At 39.9% G+C, this 27500-nt stretch overlaps 1 protein-coding gene across 2 annotated transcripts in view; it reads right to left on the reverse strand.

Annotated features, from left to right (window-relative positions):
* ANXA11 (annexin A11) overlaps positions 1 to 27500 on the reverse strand; it is an 872911-nt gene that overhangs the window by 219920 nt on the left and 625491 nt on the right. For both annotated transcript variants that reach the window (XM_044055766.1, XM_044055767.1), the window contains 2 exons: positions 10193 to 10283; positions 5772 to 5851 (listed from right to left, as the gene is read on the reverse strand). In XM_044055766.1, coding sequence (XP_043911701.1) covers positions 5772 to 5851; positions 10193 to 10283 — 171 coding nt within the window. The remainder of the gene's footprint in view (positions 1 to 5771; positions 5852 to 10192; positions 10284 to 27500) is intronic.

The following is a 27500-nucleotide window of genomic DNA, read 5'->3' on the forward strand; positions in this document are numbered from 1 at the left end:
ACATTTATAAAACACACAACCTTTCAAAGTTTAACCCAGCAATGTTCATTGCTAACCTATCATCCATTAACTGGAACTTCCTAAAAATCCTCCCCTTAGATGATGCTGTAAATGAATTCAGTACAATATCCTAAATAGCCTTGCACCTCTTAGAAGGAAGATACTAAAAGCACATAATATAATTTGGCTATCCAAAAGGAGCAGAATGCTAATGAGAAAAACCATGAAAAGAATGTCAAAATATAGAACAGCACAGTATCTTGAAAACTTCAGAATGCTTTGCAATTGTACTGAAAAGCAAAATAATGAAAGAAAAAACTACACAATAACAGCTTTCAGAATAACAGTAAACACAACCCCAAAATATTCTGGACAGCATTAAAGAAATATTACATTCCAGCCATAAATTCAACCCTAACCCCTCTCCCAAGAACTCATCATTCAAAACCATAATGCACTTCATCTCTTACTTTATAGATAGTATAGCATCTCTAACCAAGGATTCCCCAACATCTAATCCTAACCCTGTCCAGCAGCCACATATCACCACATCCACTTTCACCTTCAAACCTGTGTCCACATCCTATATAAAACTGCTCTTAAACAAATCATGCTCTACTTCAGCTGATGACCTTCTGAGTGAATACCTTAAAATAGCAGCCAATAGAATTGCCTACCATCCCCAATCCTTATTAAAAGATCAGCCCATAAATCCCACATTCTCACTCTCTGGAAAAAGTCATACATTATCCCTCCCTCTGCACAAAGGAGGAAACTCAACAGACATTACTAACTTTAGACCTATAGCAATCTTATCTCCCCTCGCCAAAATACTTTAAAAATGTATTAAAAACAATTGCGCTAAACTATCTCCTGCACGAAGACCTCCTATCCCATACACAACATGACTTCCATTCCTCCCATAGTACTAACACTGCACTCCTAACCTTTATAGATACCGTCAATAAAGGTAAAAATGGTCAGGGAAAAAAATTTGCTGCTCCGCAAAAAAAAAAAAAAAAGTTTAAACACAAAATGAAGTGTGGAGCTTCACCCCCCAAAGTGAAAGGCTGTGCCCCCCCCCTACTTAAATATACCAACTCCGAGATCGCATCATAGTGGTGGAAATGGCAAAGTCCTGAAGATGGCCCGCCAATTGTTTTCCCTGGGAAAAAAAATCGATGTTCTCTGACTTTGCTTTTTTCTCCTTTCGACATTATCAGATCGATGAAAGAGCGTTCGCTCTTTTCATCATCCGGTAATATGATATAGACCCTCTCTGAAAGCCATAAAGTTTTTAAGACTCAGAAAGGGGCATTTCCTTTGGAACTCAAACAGGCGTTCTTCCCTACATCCTCTTCAAACAGCAGAACCAAGGAGTGTAAGTGGCGGAAAGAACTGGGGATCACTGGAGAATGCACAAAGTGTGAGGGGGGGCTTCTAATGGGTTTACACCACTTATCTGATCAAAAGAACAGAGTGCACTGGCAGCTCCATTAAGACTAAATGTGGCTTCAGAGCAGGTCATAAAAGGACAGGACCAATTCTCTTTCTTTTACTGATAATATTCAGAACCAATATGCACTGAATAAATCTTTCTGAAACCATAGCAAATTTAGGGAACTAATCTTCTACATGGGCAGCCCTTTTGGAGTACAGTGGGCTGTTACTGAATCCACTTAAAGATACCTCCTTAAACACTGTCAGAAAGATCTGTAGCAGTTAACAGGTCATGACATTTGCACTGCCATCTCTGACATCTAGGCACATTCTTATCAGTTCATAGTTAAGTAATAGGCTAGCTGCCCTTGTGGACATTTTAAGACTAGCCAGTTAAACTTTTTGTGCTTTAAATAACCTATCCCATTTGGTTTTAGATTAGCCTTACTCATCCCATGGTCAAGAATTATACATTACTCACTTAGTGAACACCTACCTGTCACTATCCAGCAGTACTCTTCCCACTCACCTAGATCACAGACTTATAGAGACTGCTGAAACCTATATAAGTTTGACCCAAACTTATTTAATCAAACTCTAGCTTCTATAAATTGGTCTTTTCTTCTTGACCTCCCACTTGAAGAAGGTGGCTTGTATTTTAACTCTACATTTCTCAGCATTCTCAACTATATGGCCCTCGTCAGGAAAATAAGGGTAAAAACTAACTATGCTCCCTGGTTGACCAAAAACACTCTCCCTCATGCAGAGAAGAGACAGTGCTTGGAAAACCTGGCATAAACATAAAACTACTACCAACTTCCAGCTCTACACAGAACTTAGAAATGTAACTAAAAAAGAAATCAACGTAGACAAGAAAAAAAATCATTCTATCTTAATCACCAAAAGAACCCTCACTCCAATCCCCCAAAATTTTGGTCTACTACTAACAGGCTATTACACCCAGGCAACTCATCTCCCCCCTAATCCCTCCCCCAACTCCATCTCTCTTGAGACTGCCACTCTGTTGAACACCTTTTTCATCAGCTTCATGCAGAATTTAACAAAATCTAATTCTAACCCTATCCCTGACATCACACCCCACCCCCTTACTACTCCTTTCTACTTCAAACCAATCCCCCACTTCCTTAACTCAATCTCTATTTTTTAAACTTAAACCCTGCTCCCCATCAGCTGACAACTTACCTCCCATCTATCTCAAGTTCGCAGCATCCTCCATTGCCTGTCCAGTCTCCATACTTATCAATCAGTCCATACAGGAATCCACACATCTGGAAAAAAATTCTATGTTCTGCCACTGCACAAAGGAGGTAACTCCACTGACCCCCTAATTTCAGAACTATTGCTATTCTATCCCCTCTTTTTAAAATTCTCGAAAAGTGTATACACAAACACCTAGTTACATATCTCACTCAAGAGAACCTCTTCACCCCCACTCAACACGGTTTCAGACCCCATCATAGCACTACCACTGCACTTTATCCTTTACTCATTCTATTGCCAACTCCCTTGATAATAACAAGCTAGTCTCTTGCCTATTCCTTGACCTTTGTAAAGCCTTTGACACTGTATCCCACAGTCTCCTTCACTCCAAACCAACTCACCTTAACCTCAGAATTCTTCTCTCAGCTGGTTCTCTAGCTACTTATCTGAACATCTACAATCTGTCAAATGGCTATCTGATGCATTCCCTTTCCTCTCTATTCATACCAGGGTTCCCCAAGGCTCCATCCTGGAGACCCTCATATTCAATACCTTTACCAATAACCTTTTTCAGTCCTGCCCTCTCCCCACTCATACAATATTCTGACGACTCAACTATCATCTCTACATCTGATAATCTACCTCATCTACTAACCATCACCCAAAAATCTCTGTACTGAGTTGAAAAATGGCTCTCTTCCAATCAGCTGCTCCTTAACCCAAACAAAACTAAACTACTACTTTTCTTTCCTAAACCTCTCCAACACCTCAAACCCTCATTCTCTATCTCCTCTCTCAACAACACTTCTTTCAAAGTCGAAACCGACACTACACTCCTTGGGGTGTACATAGATGAACTCAAACTCGATATCCACATCAACGGCATACCAAAAACTTGGTGTTCTGTATAGGAATAAAAATTTCTTAACTCCTGATTCTAAATTGTCCTTAGCTCAAGCTTACCTTCTCCCCACCTTACTACATGCCTCCCCTATCTTTACCCACCTCCAAAAGAATCTTTACAACAAACGAACTCCAGATTTGCCAGTAATCTCCCCTACAGGTCTCAACACTGTCTTTCCTTAAAAAAACTACACTGGCTGGAATATCAACTTCAACTCCTCCTCCCACAGTTCCACCTGGCCCACTCGCTCATTCACCAACCCCTCACCTGCCCATCTCTGGCAAACCTCATCTCTCCCTATATTCCTAATCGTGACCTATGTAGCTCTGACCAGCTCTTGCTACAAACCTCAAAACCCAACAAATCCATTGGCAAAATACTATATAGTCACTCAGTCTCCCCTGCCTGGAACAAACTCCCTCTCCACATATGCTCCCTTAGTAACCAAACTAGTTTCAAAACAGCATTAAAAGAATTTCTGCTAAACTCCTGGATCTGCTCCTGTAATGACCCCCCTGAATGTCCCCACCTCAGTCTCCCTCATCTTCCCCACTTCCTCTTTCATCCCCTTAACTAATCTCCCTTTCCTTTAGTGAGTTTTTACCATCTCCTCAGCCTATTACCTCAACCTATTTACTGTCCCCAGTAATTTCTCTTCTGTTTCTAATATCTCTCCTACACCTCCTGACGACCAATCCATCCTTCAGCTAAGCAATGACTGAATTCTTAAACGTGCCTCCATACTCCTTCACTTCTACTAATGCTTTACCTTCACATGTTTGTATTTTGTTCTTTTGTTGTTACTATACTGTATAATACAAATTCCTGACACATTATTTATTCCTGGTATCTCTATTTGCATGCTACAAACATTATCTGATGTACTTATCTTTCCTATTTGATTTTTACTACTGTATAATGACAAAACTTTAATTTGCTACAAGTCTTGCTTTATTTTTTGTTTTTTCACTGTATAGTTAAATTTTATGTAACCTGGAACTTTTCTCCTCGGGTTTCTGCTGAAAAAGGGCATCCTGCCCAGTCAGACTAATCCAATTAACAAATGTCAAATAAATATATAAATTACCCCTATCAAAAATAACAGAGATCATGCCATAGATAATTTGAAGGGACCCATACATGGAATAAAGCATTTAGTAGCTACCTGTGTTCAGTAGTAGTGCAGTGGGCAGCCTTGGGGTAAATGTTCTGTTTCCAAATACATGGATGCATTTGGAAACAGAGAGGAATGAACTTTGTTTTATGTGGATGGGGAGTCTGTTCCACAGCAGCAGTATCCTCTGTGAAATAAACCCATCCTTCCAAATCATTCTACTGCTGCTTCAGAAAAGGTTTAGATCCCTTAGGCAGAGTATTCCTGATGTCGTTTGACTTACCTATGTGCAGTAAAACATCAGTAAATGGTTGGATTATGCCTTGTATGCCAGCCACAGGTCATCTCTTAGCAGTCTGTAGGATACCGAGTACATGGAAAAGGCTTTGAGTTGGTCCATGTAGGACATGTTGTTTAGGCCTTATATCCTTTTAGTAAGGTATCTTGTGGGCATTCCAGTTCTTGCATGTGTCTGGACAGATACATTTCAAAGGGGGCATTACATTCAATGACTGGCATAATGAGGGCTCAGTAAAGGGGGACAATGACATCCCAAGACCTAGACACAATTCCCTTGTGTTTTCTTAATGCAAAAAACTATAACAGGATTACAACTGAGGAGTGAGATTGCTTAAATATCCCCTAACATGGGTATGCCTTTCCTCTAATCATTCTCAATACTACGTATGTAAGGTCCCTGAAGAGGATATTATGCTGGAAAGAGGCATCCAAAATCTTTCACCATGTTACTGTGGCACCCCTGGAACCCATATACAGCAGGAAAAGTAGTCAAACAGTGTTCAACATAAGCATGAATGAACTTTAAATCACCAGTACACCTTGGCCGAAAAATCAGCGCATCTTTCAATCACTCTTAAAGTAGACCTCATTTGTCCTTTTAAGATATCCATGGAGCAAGCCCAAAATCTTAGCAAAACAGCAAATACATTCTGGACTATTTAAAAATGCATAACAAATTACAACTCTCTGCTGCAAACTCCCAACCAAACTTCCAGCCATTGGTAATAAACTCTGCTGCAAGGCTGGTCATTATGTTTTCTTAGAACATTTTCTTTAATAGAATACATTTACCTGAACAAGTGACACCAACAATCGCTGAAAGTGTCCCGATGTATCTTTTCTTATGTGCTCTTCCAGAGTCTTTTTATATTCTGCAAAACAAAGTTTAAATTTTTTTTATGAAATGAGGAATACAGGTGTATTCTTCACCAGTACAGTACAGTACAGAGCAAACCACAGAAGTAACGGAAATTATTTTAAACCTACATCCACACAGAAGTAACTGAAATTATTTTAAAACTACATCCAAGATCAGGTTTTAGCATACAGCATGGCAAAGGTATTCAGTCTATACAAACACATTAATCAAAAGTATACAATCATAGACAGTGCATCTTTCCAGTCTTATAAGATAACATATTATGAGAGCCAAGCAAAAGGACCAGATTGCAGAAAAAATGTTCAAAAGAATAATATTGATAAAACATAGTATAGTCAATAGCAGGATTAAAACTTTTCATAACATAAAAACAGTAACCATGTAGTGCGTCACGTGACTCATAAAAATTAACTGTTTTGGTGAGAACATTAAAAATCTGATGAAGTCCTGACTAGTATGTCTCGATGATGAAAGTGCTTACTGTTTTTATGTTATTAAAAGTTTTAATCCTAATACTGGGGTCTATATTAGATCAGCGAATGATTAAAAAAGCGAATGCTGATTGATCGACCTTATGTAAGCGAAAGCTTAGAATCGCGAACGGTCAGATCAGCGATTGTTTTCCTAGGGAAAAAAAAAAAAAAAAAAATCGCTGATCCGAAACACATACACACAACACAAGCACACCAAACAAACAGAAATCCACACACATACATCTAAAATCTGACACCTAACCCTACACTAAACTATGCACACACCACTAACTATCCACTTACCTTAACCCAAACCCTAACCCTAAGGTCCGTCACTATCGCACACTCACCTCACCAGCTCCCTAACCCTAACTCACCTAAACCCACCCTAACCCTCACGTCCACACAATCGCCACATACCTAACCCGCGCCCTAACCCTAACTCACCTAACCCACCCTAACACTCACATCCACACAATCACACTTAACTGAATCCGACCCGTAACTTTCCACCACAGCACTGAAAATACTGACGCAACAGAAACAGACAACCAAATTCTTTCCCTAGGAAAAAATTTGGGTTTCTGTTGCTTCGATATTTTGAACATTCGCTTAAATAAGGTCGATCAATCAGCTTTTGCTTGTTTAAGCATTTGCTGATCTAATATTGACCCTAATATTGAACATAGAATGGTTTATCAATACGAATGAGATAAAACACTGTGAATAGTTACACACTTTACTCACTAAACTTTTGGACTAGCTGGCTACCGTGTGGCTGTTTTCTATCTAGTTAATAACACCAAGCAATAGTCACAAAATGTTGTTCGTGGTCTCTCTTGGCACAGAAAGCATGTACAATTAAGCTAAGTTACTAAAACTGGCTAAACTCACAGAAAAAAAATCCTTCCACTTGAAAAAAATAGTCAGAATAATATTTAATAATTTAACTGCTTATCACTAAATAATAAAGTAAAACCACCACATTCAAGCAGGACAACAGATAAAACAATAAGCTGAAACTATATTGTTTGTTTTAAATCAGTCTTTTAATGGGTCATCTAGGGACCTTCTAAATGAAATGTCAGTATCACAGGTCAGAATCATGGATGTTCATGAATTCTACAGGGCAGATACTTGGTAGATAGTAGAATGTCTATCACAAGTCTGTAAGCACATTCAAGAAACTGGATTCTGCCCTGTTCCTGTTGAGAGAAACTTCAGACAGGACATCATGAGACTTGACTCGCTTCTAAATATTCAGAACCCAAATTAAGGAGACTTTGAACAATTACAACAAGAAACTTAAATCCATTCATCCGCAAGCCCTTTTCCCACATGGAGTTGGAGTGTCCGACAGTGACCATCATCAAGACCCAAGGTTCACACCACTGGGTGGCTATACCTGCCATGGCTGTTCTTCCATACCACACAACCAGATGCAAACTCACACCAATGGCCAACTTAGGTTCATAGGTGTTTATCATGCTACTGACTACGAGGGCCTTTTTAATTCCAATCCATCTACTGCATGTGTTTGGAATGTGGGAGGAAAATGCAGCATGCAGACAAAACCCATGTAAACACAGACAGGACATGCAGACTCCACAAATACAGCACCCCCAGCCAACAATCAAACCGGGGAACCCTTTGCTGCGAGACAGCATCACTATCTGCTGTGCCACTGTGCTGTCCTAACAACTAGAGCAAAAAACTTAAATAATGATCTCATACTGATTGGCAACCATGCATGTTCTGCAGAACAAGAATGGTATAACCCAAATATGGTGTACCAGTTGGCAACTTGCTGCAAAATTCTGCATTTGCTGAATTCATACAAAATGTGGCCATATCTTGCCAATGAGCAGCACATAGCTCTCAACCCATCAGGGACAAATCCAGAAATATTGAGGGACACAAACACTACGAGAATAAGAGAATGTGAATTACTGAAATATATACTTTTCTGAAGTAAAATAAATGTATATCTCTAATTATTGTCATTATTTATGATATGCAATTCATCACCTTTTCTCCAAAAGTCACCAGTTTTAGAAGGGATTAAGAGGGACAGAGCTAAAATTGTAGTCAAAATCAGGGATGCCCTTGAAAAATCAGGGACAGCTGAGAGTTATGCAACAATGCTTCCAAATCACCAGGAAGAATAATTCAGTGGATGCTCTTTAAACAGAAATATGAAGACCACTGGTGTCAGCATGCAGTCAAGTTACATCTCAGATTACTGAATGAGGAAACAAACTTCAGCTTATTACTTCTATAACAATGACAATCACATCAGATAAGCTAGAAGCAGCGCATGGCCTCAGGGTACCATACATGTTCAATGCCTCCATTTTAAATGTACTGAATCTAAGACAACAAGCTATCCAACAGTGTCTTACCAACAATTGTCTATTGTAACATAAGACAACTACTCCCAAGTGAAGCAGAGATGCCCTTCAAATAATCTCCCTTACAGTTAGCACAGAAAACAAATGACAATGAGGCTAAACCCAACCTTTGTAGAACTCTGCACATCAGCATGTAACTTCCTGAGGAATGTAATGCCTGAAATATCCATCTTACAATGTCCCCAGAAATGAGAGTCAAATGACTTGAAAACAAAAGAGGTTAGGCTCACAGTGTGTTTGGAGGCCTGCATTTAAAATGTCATGATCTATGGTGCCAAAATGCATAAAAATATAACAAAGGAAGGACACAAGGGAAGAACACCTTTGATTCCTCACCATAAAGAGGTCATTAACTATTATAATGAGGGTGGTCTTGGTGTTCTGCTTGGATGTTAAAACTGAACTGATATAGATCCGTGACATCAGCAGTAGAAGAAAATGCCTCCAGCCGTTTATAGATATCTTTCTCAGTGATCTGTCCAGTAAACAGGAGGTTAAGAAGAGGGGAATGATTTCCAAAGTCATGAGGATCTAAAGAGCATTTCTTAAAGATAGAGATAATAAGAGCCACTTTTCAAGTTGACAAAATACTTCTTTTCTCGAACATTTTCCTCACAGTCCTGAGTAGAAAAGGATCTAAACACTCAAAGATAACATATGCAACACTGATGGGGGTCCAGCAGACAGAACAGTAGTCATGCCTGTCCAAAACACAACATTAATGGCTACATACCTCAAACAAATGATGGTATTTAATGTATACATGACAGTTAAGATAAATATAGGTGTAAAACTAATTGTGTCAGTAAAGACAAATAATCTTCAAAATAAGCTCTCTGTGGCTTTATGAGTGCAGACAGATACCCACGTTTTAGTAGAAATTGTTAGAAAATAACCAAATTTCACTTCCCTCAAATGAATAATGGCCCTTTTGGTTAACTGCCCTGTAACTTAAATCATGAGTGTGAACATCCTGTCAGAGACATTCAGTTTCTATGGCTGTTCAAAACTGTCCATGTGCATTGCTTTTGTGATCTGGGTTCATAGCTGCAAAACTTTTGTAGGGATAAGTTCTCTGACTCAGTTAAATGATTTAAGAAAGGTCTTAGTTACCGTGTGTGTAAAGTAAGAGCAAAACTTATTTCTGCCACTGTTAAAATTGCCCAAACATTTTTCAGTTATGCCTCATGTTCAAAACCTGATATTTCTGTTGAACAGACACTTGAACTTATACTCAGCGTTTTGAAAAAGAACTCAAATGGTTTAGTTATTCTGTTTTCTGATATCATCCTTACACATTGTTCATATGATCCACAGATGTCATACAAAAAACAGATGCAGGCAAATTCTTTCAACTTGAACTGGACTTAAACGATGCAGAGGGTGTTGTGATTCCATCATCTCTACAATGCATTGCTGCAGACATCTCATTTGTCAAGTATGTTTTACCTGATTTGTAGATCGTGCATATTTCTTTGATCTCTGCATTTGTCCGAGAGGACAGGATCTCAATAAGACAGGCTTCATCTGTACCAGCACCCTATAGAAAATGAGATGGGTTAAAAGCACTGCAACAAATGTAAAATACGGTTTATGAAATCTTAAGGTATAAACACTGGAAATAATATAAAAAAAAAGTTCCTTAAAATATTTTAATACCTATTTTATCTGCAAATTCAAAACAGTTTGCCTCCATTAATGACACAAGGTTACATTACAAGAAAAATCAGCCCTAAATCCAAATGCTGGCACCAAGCAAGTGTCTTTTATTGTTCTTTTTTTGTAGCAAACTGACTCTGCTGCAAATGTACCTGCATTTTGTTGTCTGGTCACTGATGAAACATGTTAATGCAGACAAAAGCAAAGTGAACAAACTTTCTTGTAGAAACACAGTAACAAAATACTGCACAAATGCACTCTTCCATCCCCAAATCTACCAAGAGCCAGACCAGACATTCAGTTAAACATTTGACATTAGTGCTCAGAATCAAAAATCCAGCTGCTATCTAGGTCACTGCAAGATTTTTTGGGCTTTTTTTTTTTTTTGCTAGAAAACCTATGGAAAGAGGAGTGGTTGTAGCAAACATCTGCTTTTCAAAACTGACTTCATAATACTAGATAAAAATTAAACAAACTTAAACAGCATTCATCATGTTTGATGGCACAAAGCAGGACTTTAACAGTGTATGCAATCTACTTTCTAAAACAAAGCAATCAAAGTTCAGTCAAAGAAATGGACTACTCAGTTTCCCAAGATGGCTGCACACTGATCAACACCTTAATTGAGTGAGAGAAGAAACTTGCTAGATAAGTTTGGTAACATTCAGTTGCTGTCTAGTAAGTGCAATGCCTAGATCTCTGCAAAGAAGAAACTGAGAGCTTGAAAGAAAATCAACTAGAAAAAGTGAACAGAAAACACTGACTGGGAAGAATCCTGCAGCTGTTCAGCAAATAGCATTTCAAGCTCCAGTTCTGGTATGAGAGATGGCTTCCAGTAATTTAGAGGAAAAATAAGTCAAACGTGCTAAGAACTGATTAAAATAAATTAAACATTGAAGGAGCACATCAGCTCAAGGACCAAAAAGTTTGTAAAAAATGGAAGTTTAAACAGCTATTCAGATGAACTGATAAACTGTTTCAAAAGACAGGAGAGTTAAGAGGACAGACAGAACATGCAGAGAAATTCTGAGACTTTCAACTGTACCAGAGAAACTGGAAGGAAATGACAGTATTCATTTTATGAAAGCATAAATAAGTAAATGTACTGGTATTACACAGCCCAACTTATTAATTGAAAGGGCACATTACCTATGTGCTCCAAACATGACCATTAGAAAGCAGCCAAGACCTGCATCAGTAAAGATGCAATCATACCAGCAGAAAAGTTTGATCCTGACAAAAGTGTCAGAATAACAAAGTATGAAAAATTATAGACAGTGGAGCATTTGTGAAAAATGATTATTCACTGTACACCAGGTAGAAGAAAAGCAAATGTATCTCAGCAATCAGGGAATGTCAAGAGGTACGTGTGATTAAAGCTGCTGTTATCCAGCTGTCTTCAGAATATTTTTTTTTTCCAGTTGCATCAGTCATTTTTTGATGCAGTGCAGCCTAAGGAGGAAATAACAAAAATCTGACCAACAAAAAGTGAGCCATCAAATGGAAGAAGACTCTGCTTATTATTCTTCTGATAATAAGGTTCATTTAGATACTTTGCCAGCAAAAAGTTTTCCAATGTCACAAAGGAAAATGCTTGAGAGACAAAGGGAGTACCTTGGACATAAACTGGAGTCTTGGATTGGGAGATGCAGAGGAACAGGAAGAAGACCAGCAATACTAAATTACATGGCTTTACAAGAAAAAGTGGCACACAAAGGTAAGATTTTTGTTGACGTTGTTGAACTTGTTGGAGAAGTGAATGGCATATAATCCACTTCATGTCATTAATGTTTGGAAGGGAGCTAAAACTAAAAAAAAAAAAGTAACTGTGTAAAACAATGTTTTGTTCTTAACAGTATTTGTATAAAACACTTCATGATATAAACTGCATGTCCTCCTAGTATCTGTATCACATACAACAAAAAAGTAGATTGTTTTCTTTTTTAGTTTTAAGAAGTACATGTATTACAATGTAAAAAGAGAAGAAAGGCTGGACAAAAGCTTGTTTAAATTAAAAAGGCTAAAATCTTTGGTTGTTGGTGTGGGGGGACACTTTTGTCAGGATCAACCTTTTCTGCTGGTATGACTGCATCTTTACTAGAGAATCTCCAATAGTGATAGAGGTGATAGAGGAGGGTAAACGAGAGTAAGGGTATATTTGTGGCAGTAAGGGGCTACTGGCAAGGGAGAGTATTTATAGTCCACCTAAAGTTGCTATCAACTTTCAGCAGGGAATATTACTTATATGTGGGGATTGGAACTTGATTTACAGCAGTGAGGAGGCATCTGGTGGACCTGCAAGGTAAAAATATAACAACAGAGTTTATTTATGAAAATATTTGGTATGGAAGATGCGAGTTCAGTACTAGGAACTCAAAGAAATTTACATTTATTCTTCAAGGTACAATAACTGTGCTAAACCAGACAGGAAATTATATTTCACAGGAACATGTACATTTAGTTGAAATTTTCGATACACATCCAATAACTATTTCAGATCATGTGCCAGTAGCAACTAAGATAAAATTGCACAGTAATTAAGTAAAAATGAGATACCAGTACTTCCTCATCTACTTGTTAGAGACGAATTTAAGGAATGGGTAGTGGAAATTATTATTTAAAATTTATCAGGGAAGATAGAAAGTTATAGCTGGTGAGTGGGATAAAATGAAAGTGGAGTTTAAATAGTGGTTAAGTGGTTAAGAAGTTCCAGAAATTACTTAGAGGGGTTGACAAAGCTTAAAGTATTGCAGTATTGCAGAATAACAGGACTCTCATTATAAGAAGAGGTACAACTGCAGAGTGCTAAAGAGAAAATAAGGGAGTACCTGGATAATATGCATGAATTTAGAAAGATTGCTGTTAAGCAACTGGTTTTGATAAGGACTCTACAACTCAAAACATTTTAGCAGAATGACTTAGGCAACAAGAAGTAGAATATGTTGTTGCCAAACTTAAGGAGCCTAAAATAATAATAAAAAAAAAACACAAATCCTAGAGATGTATTAGGGGCACTTTGGAAATTTTATGAAAACATGTATAAAGCAAAGGAATGTGGAAATCAATCAAGAAAAAGCAAAAATGGAAGGATTTATGGAAGACTTAATTATAACAAAGTTAGAGGCAGGTGGGACTCAACAACTAACAGTTAAGATAAGAGGAGATGAGATAAAAACACTTCTGTATAACCAATCTGCAGGGACGTCTCCAGAAATAGACAGTATTCCTGTGGGAGTTTGGAAGCTAAGAGGGAAGAAAGTGATGAGATTTGGAAGGTTCTGTTTGACAGCATTTTAAAAGGAGGAAAGCAGCAGCATCTTGGAAGAAATATGTGGTGACTGCAGTATCTAAAGACTGTAAAGGCCCATCAGCCCACTTTCACGTAGGCCCATTTCAATTTTAAACCAGGCAGACTCTGAGCAAGAACTTCAACAAAAGATATAGGAATGGAGTGCAAAACTGAGGGCACCTGGGTTGAAACTGAGTACAGATAAGACAGTTATCATGGCAGCAAATGAGGAAAATCAGAAGACATTGACAAGTGAGAAAGAAAGGAAATTAGTGGAACATCTTAACAGCTTCAAGTACCTGGGAGGGGTGGTTGAGGAGAAGGAAGGTCTGAATGAGGAGGTCAAAGCTAGAATCAGAGGGGCTGCAGCCAACTGGTACAGTGTGTCAGGGGTAGTGTATAACAGAAGAATGACAACAAAGCTCTAAACTAAGGTGTACAAACCATAGTGTGCGCAGTACTACTGTATGGTACAGAAACCTGGGCAGTAAAGGTGAAGCAGATGAGGAAGCTAAAGTAAAGGCAGAGTGGTTGATGAAGCTAGAGGTCATGGAGACGAAGTACCTGAGATGGGTGGTAGGATGCACAATCTGGGAAAGATGAAGAAATGAGGCCATCAGAGCAGAAGCAAAAGTAGCTCCAATTGCAGGCAAGGTCGAAGAGAACAGATTAAAGTGGTTTGGGCATATATTAGAAAAGACAATCTAGTGAAGAAGATTTGGGACAGACAGGAAGAAGGCAAGAGGAAACAAGGGTGTCCAGTAGAGAAGTGGGTAGATTATGTGAGAGAAGACCTATGGCAGGCACAAGTGCTGAAGGTAGGACAGTGGCACTGAATCAAGAGAGAAAAAAAAGGGGGAAAAGGGGGTTGATTATGATGACGTCTACAACAGCTGAAAGAATGGAAAATGTGTTGCCAAGAAAGCACAGTTGTGTACCTACCATAAATGTAGATGTTCGAGTGTATTCACTGTTGCAGCCATTACTCTTGGGTTATCCTGTTGGCAGGCTACCCTCAGTCGGCCAGAATTCCAAAGTCTAGGTCCGGCATCAGTTGCTCTCTCCTCTTCCCTGACGTCAGTGCGCCAGGGGTATAAAAGATGCAGCCGACGCCATTTTCTTCAATTTTTCTTGCCCCAGATGTCAGGTGCCCCCAAATTGGTAGGCTGAAAAATATGCCAATAAAAATGCATGCACAAAAATAACATTTCCTTCATCTACAAGCAAATACACCAAATAGGTTGTATAGGATAGAGAAGTGCAGATAAGTCCCAGCAAAGAAAAGGGGGATGGTGGGTGGGTAACCAGGACTGCAACAGTGAATACACTTGAACATCTACATTTATGGTAGGTACACAACTGTACTATGTTCGTGTTTCACTGTTGCAGTCATTACTCTTGGGTTGAATCCCAAAGCTGAGGAAGGGTGGCTGGGCTAAGTAGGATTAGGAGAGGCTATGAGGCCCTGCAGACCTGCAGTGGCAAAGCCTGCTCTGGACTTAAGAGTAAAGAGGTAAGTGGTAGTGCTTTGTGAAGGTGTGCACTGAACTCCAAGTTGCAGCCTCCAAGATATCTTTGGTTGGAACTCCTCTGGGGAAGGTAGCTGAAGTGGCTGCTGCTCTGGTGGAATGAGGCCTAATGCCCTCAGGCACTGATTTGCCATGATGAAAATAGCAGAAACGGATGCAATGGCCTATCCATTTAAAAATAGTCTGTTTTGAGATAGCCTTTCCTTGTGATCCTGCAGCATATGACACTAAAAGTTGCTCAGTCTTTCTGAAGGCTTTAGTTCTGTCCAAGTAGAAGCGTAACTGCCTGTGTATGTCCAAAGAATGCAGAATTTTCTCACCCTTGTTCTGTGGATTGGGATAAAAGGTTGGTAAGTGAATGGTTTGGTTAAGGGTCACACTGGACACCACACCTTAGGCATAAATGTAGGGTTTGTCCTCAGAGAAACCCTGTCTGGATGAAAAATGATGAAAGGTTCCACAGCCATGAGTGCTTGTAACTCCGAGACTCGCCTTGCAGAGGTTATTGCTAGGAGCAGCTGTTTTCCAGGATAAGAATTTTATATCTGCTGTTGATGCTGGCTCGAAAGGAAGCAGTGTGAGTTTCTCCAAAACATAATTGAGGTCCCAGGCCGGAATTGATGCTTTCCTTGGAGGCCTAATGTTTTTGAGCCCTCTGAGGTACTGCCTTATTAAAGGATGAGAAAAGATAGGTGGTTCCGTATTGTAATCGGCTGAAATGGCAGAGGCATGGATCTTAACTGATGAGAAAGAAAGGCCTTTGTTCAGCATCTCAGTTAGGTATTGTAAAATCTGAGGGATATTTGGTACACACGTGTCAATGCCTTGTTCCTGGTTCCAAGCACAGAATCTCTTCCATTTTTCTGCATAAGATTTTCTGGTACTGGGCCTCCTGGTCTCCTCCATAACGGCTTTTGAAAGAGGAGTGTTCTGAATGGCTACATTATCCACCATGCTGCCAGATTTAAGGTCCTGAGTTGGCTGTGTAGGATCTGATTGCTTTGTTGGGTCAGCAAGTGAGAAGTTTGAGGCAATATCCATGCTGGACCTTGAGACAAGCTCTTTAGGACTGGGTACCAGTGCTGGTGTGGCCAGTTTGGTGCAATCAGTATCATTTTTGGCTTCTCTTGTCTGACCTTTAGGAGTACCCTGGGAAGGAGAGGCAGTAGAGGAAAGGCATATACCGTTAGATTTTTCCAGCTGAAGGATAGGGCGTCCACTTTCCATGCTTACTTATGATAAATCCTTGTGCAAAATCTCTGCAATTGGCAGTTGTGAAGGGAGGCAAATAGATCTATGCCTGGGCATCCCCATTTCCTTATTATCATGCTGAAGACTTGTGGATCCAGTTTCCATTTGTGGGGATCCACGAGGTTTCTGCTTAGTTCGTCTGCCAAAGTTATTTGTTTTTCCTGGCAGGAATTGTGCTTGCAGGTGAACTTGAAAAGCCAATGCTATGTCCCATAAGGTCATTGCTTGTCTGCAGAGGGGGTAGGAATGTGTACCTCCCTGCTTGTTTATGTAGCACATGACCATAGTGTTGTCTGTCTTTATCAGTAACTGTCTTGGATGAAGCAGGTCCTTGAAAGCTTTCAGGGCATTTTGAACAGCTAGCATCTCTTTTTGATTGATGTGAAGATGCATCTGGTTTGCAGGCCATGTGCCCTGAACACATTTTCTTGCCATATATCCGTTGTCAGTGTCTGTCTGGCAGTGGGTAAGCTGAATGGCAGACCCTTGTTGTGGTGACAGGCCTCTGCCCACCATCGAAACTCCTGTTGCAAGCAGGGAATGAGTGCAATTACTGTCTCCAGGCTGTGGCAATGCTGAGTCCAAACACTTTTTAAGTACCATTGTAGTTTCCTCATATGCAGTCTGGCATATGGAATTAGTAGAATGCAAGATGCCATGAAACCCAAGGCCTGCAGGATTTTCCTTGCAGATAAGTGTTTTTTTGTTGCCAATTTCTTGAAGTAAGTAGTCAGTTGCTTTTGTTTGTCTGGCGTGAGAAGCCATTTGGGCAGTTGTATTTAAGCTTGCACCCTGGAATATTATCTCTTGAGAGAGCACTAGTTTTGATTTCTTTTCATTTACTGTGTACCCTAGGCCAATTAATAACCTTTTTATAAACGCTAAATGCTTCAGAAGAATGTTTTTGTTCTCTGCTTGAATTAGGCAGTCATCCAAGTAGGGATATATTTGAATTCCTTTTTGTCTGCAAAATGCAATTACTGGTGCCAGGCATTTTGTGAAGACCCTGGGTGCAGTAGATAAGCCAAAGGGCAGTGCAGAGAATTGGAAATGCATTGAGCCAACTATGAATCTGAGGCATCTTCTGCAAGATTGTCTGATTGGGACATGCAGGTATGCCTCTTTTAGGTCCAAAGTTACGAGCCATGCCTTCTTGCCCAGCATGGGCAGTAGCTACTGTAGAGTCAATATCTTGAATTTTGGAACTTCCAGAAACGTATTTAGTATAGACAGGTCCAGTATTGGTCTCCAGGTTTTGTCCTTTCTGGGTACTAGAAATAGTCTGGAGTAAAATCCTTGCCCTGTGGTACTTGCTGAATGGCCCTCATGTCCATGAGGGCTGTAATTTGTTTTTGTGCCTCTGCCCATTGATTTTGTGGCAGGTCTGGCATACCTTTTGACCTTGGTAGGGTGTGAAAATGGAACCTGTAGCCTTGGGACACTATGTTCAGGACCCATTTGTCTTGGGTAACCATTTGCCAATTTGATGAAAAAAGTGCTAGTTTTCCCCCTATGGGGGCTGCCAAAAGGAAAGTGCTTGGATCTGGTAGAGGAAAGTCATTGGGACTGTTTCCTGTAAGGTTTTGATTTGTCTTCTCCGCTTTTAGAGGTAGGAGCACCCCATTGTTTAGGCCTGTATGAGCCTTGGGGCTGAGATCTGCCTCTGGGATGCCTGTATCTGCCTCTTTGTGGTCTGTCCTGACACTGGAAAGGACCTATTTTTAGAGGGTCAGTTCCTGCTAAACCTGGGTGGCTGTACCTGTAAGAAATCCTTAACAGTCTGCATGGATTTTGCTTTATCCTCCATTTTTTTCAACACCTCTTCTGCTTTAGTACCAAACAAAATATCATGCTGTAATGGTGCATCTAATAATTCTGCTTTAACATGATCAGGCAGATTCTGTTCCTTTAACCAAGCATGCCTTCTAATAACAGAACCTGTAACACCGGCCCTGCAAGAAGCCTCCAATGAATCATAACCACATTGCAAAGTATGCTTTCCCACTTGTTCAGCTGCATGCAATAAATCCTGCAATTCCTTGTTCTCTGAACATTCAGTATTTGTCAACAATTTCTGTTTAAGCAGTGACATTAAATATTGCTGATATTTAAGCATATGAAACTGACAATTTAAAGCCCTTGCAGCCAGCATAGCAGAAGTGTAGACTTTTTTCCCCCATCTGTCTAGAGCCCTAGAATCCCTATCAGAGGGGACAGGGTTTTTTGCATTGGAAGCTTTAACCCCTTTGGGACCCTGGGATATAGTTTCTGGGTCAGCAGCGGGGTTTTTATATAAGAATTTATGTGAATCTGGGACCCTGTAGTACCTGTCTGGCTTAGCAGGTGCAGGGGATAAAGAGTCAGGGGGCAGGCCGGATTCTGAAAATACATCATCTACAATATCCAGAACAGGTGGAATAGCAAGGGGTCTGTGCTGAGAAAGTAGCAGAAAGTCTCTGAGCCTTTTCTTAGATTCAGAATAATCTTGGCTCTCCCAGTGAAAATGCTCCATCATGGTATGCAGGGTTTCCCCAAAAGAATAATCCTCAGGAGGAGAGGCTGAAGTAATGGATTCTTCAGCATCAGAATCCTCATAGGGAAGCATGGAGTAATCGTGTTCAGAAGAGGAATCAGAGGAAATAGAAACCTGATCAGAAGAATCATACTCTGTCTCTTGCCTAGGCCTCTTGTCAGGGGGGGGATGGGAGCCCCTGATCAAACTAATTAGGTCTTCGGCCATTTTGAGCATCTGTTTTTTAGGCATGGAAGTCTGAGAAGGAGAATGCTGTACTTGTTTCTTTGTCTTTAGAGCTGCTTTAGTCTTTGTCTTTGAAGCTGAAGATGGCTTAATATATAGGTGTGTAGGTCTGAAGAAACCCTCAGAAGCCGATGCCTGCTCAGCGGCTCCGGACCCATCTGAGGGAATGATTTCCGAGTGTCCAATACCTTGAGTTTCCAGAGGCCCAGTCGGCTCCACGTGGGAGTTGGAAGTGGCCTGTGGCTCTGAGGTAGCGGGCCGCCAGGGGCTGCGAAAGCGCCTCACAGAACCGGCAAATCAGCGACTGGCCTAGCAGAGGCTTCGTCGTCGGTTTTGGACCTTGGATGCCTATCCTTTTCCTTGTCCTTGCATTTTTTGTAAACTCCAATTGTCAGCTGGTCCGACGGCATTATATAATTAAATCTTCGGCCAAAGTAATGAAATGCAAAATCGAACCGATGCTTGATAGTGCATTGGTTAAATATAGCACAAAACTGACAGCTAGCAACATTGTGATCAGGGCCTAGGCAAAGAATACAGTAAGAGTGAAAATCCTTATGAGATATTTGCTTCCCACAAGAAATACAAGTGTTAACTTTTTCTGACATCGGTCTGGAGCAAGAAAAAAGTTTCCCCAACGGGGTACGTAGCTTTAATGAAGACTTCGGTTCTGAAATTCGGATTTGAAAATCTCAGGAGTCGGCCGACCGGCACTTGCGAACTGCTTTTACTTCGGGCACCGCACGGCAAAAAAGACTGAAGAAAATGGTGTCGGCTGCATCTTTTATACCCCCGGTGCACTGACGTCAGGGAAGAGGTGACAGCGACCGACGCCGAACCTAGACTTTGGAATTCTGGAAGACTGAGGGTAGCCTGCCAGCAGGATAACCCAAGAGTAATGACTGCAACAGTGAAACATGATGAACATCTGATATATGGTTTTGTGGAGGGGAAGCAAACATTTGACAACATTAATAAAACAATGGTGATCCACAAAGAAGCAGAATACAAGAATATACAACTGTTGTTGGTGGATCTTGATGCGGAGAAAGCAACCAGAGAATGGACAAAGGAAATTCTGCTGATAGGGATTGTGAAGATTGGGTGAAGATAGGTGAAGGCTGCCAGCCTAGCCAGATAGAAGTTTGGAGATAATTCTGTCATCTGTAAATATTAATGTAAACCACAGGCTTGTTGTCTTAAATGGTAAAAATAGTGTTACATGTGGAACTGGAAAAAATGTAACAGTGCACTCTACTGACGAAGTAAAGCATGTTGTGACCCTTTTAAAACTTGGGAGTCAGAAAGTCTAGAATGATGCATCCTGCCTAATGTTTTAAGGTTGGCCAGAATTTGCATGCATACATATCCTTTATTGTTCTGGTTTCTGCCCAGTGGGGAAGAATGTAAATGTAGTTTATGTTAGCCTGGGAACCCAGGGAAGTGTGAAGAATGATGTAATGTGAACCAGAAATGTGATTTTAAAAACAGAGAGAATCAGAGCATTAAGCATTTTTGTCTTGACCCTCCAACTCACCAGCACTGTCTTGCTCTATATGTAAGTTTATCTTAGACTTGTGTTTTCTCTTAGAAACAGCTAGAAACTAGAAATATTAGACTGTATTTTTCTGTGATGTCAAAACTGTCCTACTGAATTATTTTAAGTATTTCTCTGTGATCTCTGAACTCTTGACTAGCACTGTGTAGTAGAAAGTATTGTCTTGTGTTTTGACTATTTGTTATTAAATATTTTTAAACCCTTTCAACTGTGGCTGTTTTTGTAGAGATAATTTAAGCTCTTTAGAGTACTTGCATGCCTTTGGTAAAATTATACAAAGCCACTCTAATAGCTTTAGCTCTGGGCTATACTACCAATTGGATAATAATATTGCACAGTAATAATTGAACATCCTTTTAAGGGCCTTTGAGTAGCTGATAAATATTAGTGGGTGGTGGCAGCTGGTACTACCGTATAGTCTGGGGAAAAAGGGCACAGCTGGAGAACCTGTGCCAGCCTTCCCCAGGAGTGTCTGTGTGGTTGTAAAAACTCTTCTCAAAGTGAGTGTGTGAGTGTGTGTGTGTGTGTGTGTGTGTGTGTGTGTGTGTGTGTGTGTGTGTGTGTGTGTGTGTGTGTGTGTGTGTGTGTGTGCGCGCGCGCGTGTCAGCTACTTGGGCAGGGACACAAAGCACTGGTTGGACAGAGAGGGTGCTGGAGGTTTTAGCTTGCCCACTAGGCTGAGATCTGGACGCTACAGCTGTGCCAGTGGGGAGTCTTATTGGGGACCTGGAGAGCAAGGGAGCGACCATCCCCAGAATGACTGTGATCTCTGTGTGCTCTTAAAGGGAAATTGCACTTTAATGTGTGTATTTGTTATCCTTCCTCCTATATGAGATGCTCCTCACTGGCGTTAGTTGTGAGGATTGATGCTCCTTGACTGCTGGGCCAGGACACGGGTGTCACAGGAATAACTGTAATTAGCAGTACAGACAACAGGCAAGACGATAATGGAATTTACTGGAGAAAACTAGCAAAGAAACTAAGGTATTAGGAGCAGGTAACTAACGAGGCGAAGGTAAAAGAACTGAAAGAGACCAAGAAGACATTTGGACTGCAGGCTAGAGATTTCCTTCCCTATCAGGGATTGATATCAGAGTATAGGCAAAAAAAGGGTACGGGAATACCAAGTGAAACACCTGTTCTGGAAGAATTTCAGCTGAATCTAGAGCAGAAGCTGCTGCTAAAGGACAATTAATAAATATTCCATGATAACTAAAGGAGTCAATTAGAGAAGGTCAGAAAAGATTTGGAGGGGAGAATGGATAAGCAATTCAAAAGGAAACAATGGGAGGACACATGTAAAGCTCCAAGATATATACCAACGTTTAGAAAATTTCGGATTTTTGCTTGGAAGTGTTTGTGTAGGTATTTCTATACCCCAAGCAGACCCCAAATAATTTTTCCTCAGGTAGATGGCAAATGTTGGAGGTGTGAAGAGGAAGAAACAGGTAACTGGGAACATATATTTTGGTGATGTAATGAATTGGCAGACTTTAAAAATTCCATATAGAGTACTCCGTTATAAATACTGGGTGAGCAAATGGGTGTAACTACAGAAATTCTTTTTTTTTTTTTTTTGAGTTGGGATACAGAATTTGACTTGCTTAGACATAATAAGGCCTTGTTAAGATTAATTCAGGTGGCTAACAAAAATGAAATTACTAGAAAATGGAAATCAAAATCTAAACCAACTGTAGTTGAAGTACTGAATACTGTAACAGAGATAAAAGAACCGGAAGTGGGATCTTTAGAAAAGGGTAGGAGCAAATTGCATAGAAAAAAAAAGGAAACTGTGGGATAGCACATGCAGAATAATATTCTGGATGAGGAGTGAGGTTTAAGGGAAGACAGGAATTCAGTGATTCATGTAATGTTTGAATGATGATAACTGTATAAAAGACATACGACATATAACGTTTGTAACCGTGAAAAAAAAAAAGATATGGACTATTCAAAAGGTTAAAGGAGGGGGAAGTTATACTTCCAAGCTCTCCCACCTCAGGAAGGGTAATATGGGGGTGGGAATAAGTGTTGGTGGACTCCCCAACACAAATGTTGGTGGCAGTTCATCTGGTATCACTATAAAAGACACAGGAAGAGTTTCTGTGGCATTAAAATGGACAAAAGGTGCCCACTAAATGTCTGCAGGCTGCCAGAGAAAAACAGCCATGAAATTATCACAAATATAGGTCCTCTACTATTTCCCTGGCAGATGCTGATAAGACATAAGGAAGCGAGCTGATCGGGATGAGCAGCAACTGTGTGAATAGGAAAGAAAAGAGAATATTGTGTGTGTACACACACACACACACACACACACACACACACACACACACACACACACACACACACACACACACACACACACAATGTGTATATGGATTCCCTCGAAAACATCGGCTTACCAGAACATCGACATTCACAGCAGGGAGACCACAACGTTGAAACTTCCTTTCCTTTATACAAACACATCTTAGAGCAACCTGGACACTTTTTTTATTTATAGCTTTACAAGTTTTGGAGATAGATATATGAGGAGGCAATATGATATTAAGAACCGAGATGGCTGAAATGAGATGGACAGCTATACTGCAAGCATACAGAAAACCTGGTTTGAATAGCAATCTATCGGTTAAGCCAGTCCTTAAGGGGTTTAAGCTCAGAAAGAAGATGTGATCGGATGTAAAGGAGGTGTGTTATGGAAGAAGGCTCCTGACTGGAAGATTGTTTACTTAACGTAATTAAATCTCTCTTTGAAAATTAGACCTGATGAAGGACTAATGAATAGTCTGAAAGCCCTTATCTCGCTTTTATTGATTTTAATAAAGATTTATTATTTTATGCTTTAAGGAAGATTTTTAATTTATGCTTGAAGACTTGGAGAACACTGCCCATTTTTGCTTTGTTTTGATATATATATATATATATATATATATATGTATATATATATATATATATACATATATATATATGTAGATATATATATATATACATATATATATATGTATATACATACACACAAATATATACAATATAGTGTATATATATATATATATATATATATATATATATATATATATATATATATATATATATATATATATATATATATATATATATATATATGTATATATATATATATATATATATATATATATATATACACATATATATATATATACATACATACATATATATTATATATGTATGTACACACACAGACACACACACACACATTGGTGCACTCATTTTAGTGGAAAAGGGCTTTGGTTGAAAACTGTTTTCTTTGCACACTTTGGTTGACAACATAGAAGGTCAACAGTTGTGTGAGATCAATAATTTCTCGGGTTGGGGAATATGCCTTTTCTCTGGTGATTGTACAGTCTCAAAGCTGGAATGAATAATTAACAGAAGGTATGGTCTAAGGTTAATCCTCAGAGCCACAGAAGTGTGTCAATCTTTTGTTGTTGATGTTGTTGTTGTCTTTCAGCTTATCCTGGTTAGGGGTTGCCACAGCGGAACTCTGGTCCTCTAATGATTGGCAGTAGATTTTCCCGGTGCAGAGTTGCCAGCTCGATGCCCAACCTTCAACGAAGGCATGCCCATTCACGCATGTCTTTCGGAATGTCACTCGACCCACGGGGAGGACATGCAGACTCCACACAGAAGGCACTCCCCGCACACTAGCTGAGAATAGAACGGGAGAACCTCTTACTGTGAGGCAACAACGCTACCGCTGCACCACCGTTGATGTTTAATGCATAAAGTGTGCCAAGAAAACAGTTTTCAACCAAAGCCCTTCTCCACTAAAATGAGTGCACAAATGTGTGTGTGCGCGCACATGTATGCGTTTATCTATATATATATATATATATATATATATATATATATATATATATATATAGATGCATACAGACACACACACATACATTCACAAACACACATATATGTATATTTATATACATAAATATAGATATGCATATGCATGCAGACATACAATTCATTTATTTGCATTTCTTTCCCAGGATATTCTGAATGAGCTGGGCAAGAGCCCCTTTTCAGCAAAGGCCCAGGAAGAAAAACTCCAAATACAAAGCATGACAAAATATAACAATAGCGAAACACATACAAAAGAAAAAAGTATTTGCAGTCGAGATAAAGTGAGTCCGCATGAACGTTACTAAAGCATAGAAGGAGTAAAGATAAATGTTTTGTTGCAGGCACACAATCACAATACAATATGAAGAAGCATAGTTCAAATTTAAGAAGTGACACAGTGCATCTGAATTTACAGAAGACTGATTAACTCTAAGGTTACTGCAAACACAGCAAAGGCAGTAACAGTGTGATGTGTCAAGAAGTGCAGTGCGGAATAAGGAATGAATGGGAATGTCCATTTTGAGAGAGCATTTGTAAAGCCATAATGCCTTCAGGTGGAGATGAAGAAAGGATTTACATACAGTAGTGTTGTCTGTTACCCTCAGTGTGAGGACTGCATAGTTAAATTTAGCAGCTAGCAGTGTAGAATCTGTAATAAAAATGGAGGACTTTGTTAACTGCATATTTCTGAATAACAGTTAGTACAAAAGGGGCATTTTCTAGGGTGGTATATTCTACTTTGCGACAACTTTAACTAAAAACAAGAGAGACAGTTTGGTAGTTCCATCAAGTTTAATGGTTTTACACAGTGATGAGATCTGGATGGAAGGTTGGTATAAAACTGACAACTTTGTTACACCACTGTTCAAATTTGGTTAGTTGGGAGGTTGGCATTTTTGTGAATATAGAAGAGGCATGTAAGAGGGTCGGAAGCAGCTAGGCAGAAGCTAGTCTTCCACGTGATGTCCATCAGTAAAGATTTTGTTTTGTAAAGGAGTCCTACTTTTTGACAACCTGTTTAATGGTTGCTTAAATGCATTGGTCAAGTTTTAGCTTATCATTTATAGTTACACATGCAAATTGTGCATGTGGGACTTCTTTAGCTATAGATGTGTTAGCTGAGAACACTGTACTTGAAATATGGTTGGGGTGAGCAGAATTAATTTTTTTGGAGGGGTTAAGTATCAAGTGTGTGTCTTGTAACTATTATTGTGTACTTGTGAAAACTTCCCGTGTTTGTCTTTGCAGTTCTTGGTGGGGTGGTGGTTGAGCAGATGAGGGCTGAGTAGCCCTCTCACTGGATAATGGTGGTTATGTGTAGGTCACTGTTGGTGAATGGTGAATAGGAGTGGACCCAGAATACATTCCTTTGGTAACCACACTGACACCGAGAGGAAGGGAGACAATTCTGCCACTTGACTGATTATGGTCTATTAGTTAGGTGGCTGCCAGTCTATTAGGCGGCCACAGTGGTGCAGCAGTTAGTGTTGTCACCTCACAGCATGAGGTTCTCCGGTTTGATCCTCGGCTGGGGTGCCTTCTGTGTGGAGTCTGCATGTCCTCCCAGTGGTCGTGTGGGTTTTCTCCGGGTGCTCCGGTTTCCTCCCACATCCCAAAGACATGCTGTAGGTGGACTGGACACACTAAATTGGCCCTAGGTGTGAGTGCATGCGTGTATGTGCCTTATGTGGAAGGTTGGGCGCCAAGCTGGCAACTCAACACTGTAAAACTCCACCGCCAATCATGAGCGGACGGTGATCCGCTGTGGCGACCCCTAACCGGGAAAAGCCGAAAGAAGAAGAAGAAGAAGAAGAAGAAGTTAGGTGGCTGTAAAACCCAATGATGGTTCATGCAGAAAAGCCAAGATTTAGGAGTCTTTTTGTTGTGATATGGTATCAAAGGCCTTGGATGGGTCCAAAAATGTAGAAGAAACAAATTTTCCATCATTCCTGTGTGGGTTAAAAGTATTCAGAATGCTGAGTAAGGCAGCACTTTGGCTGTGGAAAGGCCTGAAGTTGTGCACAGTAGTAGAGTGAAGGTTTGAGTCCAGGAAGTATGTGATTAACTGTAAGTGTGCACACTTTTCTAAACTTTTTGTGAGTACAGAAAGGATAGTATCTGGTCAGAAGTTGGAGTTCTAATGAGCCATCTCCCTTGTGCAAGGCAATGATGCAAGATTGTTTCCAAATGGATGGGACATATGATTCCTGAATAGATCGGTTAGTCAGAATGGACAGTGGGTAAGCAGCCATTTTAACATATTCTGTTGGAAAACTGCCTCCTGCTTGTCTTGCAGCCTTACGTTTAAACGGATATTTAGGGTTTTGAAAAAGGTGGCATTAAAATGTTCTGAGGCTTCAAGTAGAGGTAACATTTTTAGCAAGTTCCAGTTCCACTGTTTTAGAGTAGTAATCTCCATTAAAGGTACATAAGTTACAGGACAGACTAAAGTGATGATTTAGGAGGTGCACCTACAGACTGAATTGATCATTTTGGGAGGTACACTTGCTAGCACATGAGCATAGATAATCACTCAGTAGAGCAGAAAGTGTACCCAAGTGAGAGATGTTATTTGGCTCCGAGGTAAGAATCCAGTCAAGGAAGGATTGTTTCCTACTACTTTCACCACATGTGGTGGGAGAGGTGTTAAGGTGTATAACACAATGGAGATTTATGTTGACTTGGGTGGACAGGGTGAAAAAGGTTACTTGCTGCCAGCCAGTGTTTAAATATCCCTTAAGATAGGAGTTTCATAGAAGACTCAAGTTTGGACTCAAGATAAGATATTGTCAATAGTTGGAATACTGTTGCTAGGAGGACAAATATAGTGCAAT

This window comes from Protopterus annectens, chromosome 14.part0 (assembly GCF_019279795.1).
Source record: "Protopterus annectens isolate FY-2018-M chromosome 14.part0, PAN1.0, whole genome shotgun sequence".
Classification (NCBI taxonomy): domain Eukaryota; kingdom Metazoa; phylum Chordata; order Ceratodontiformes; family Protopteridae; genus Protopterus; species Protopterus annectens.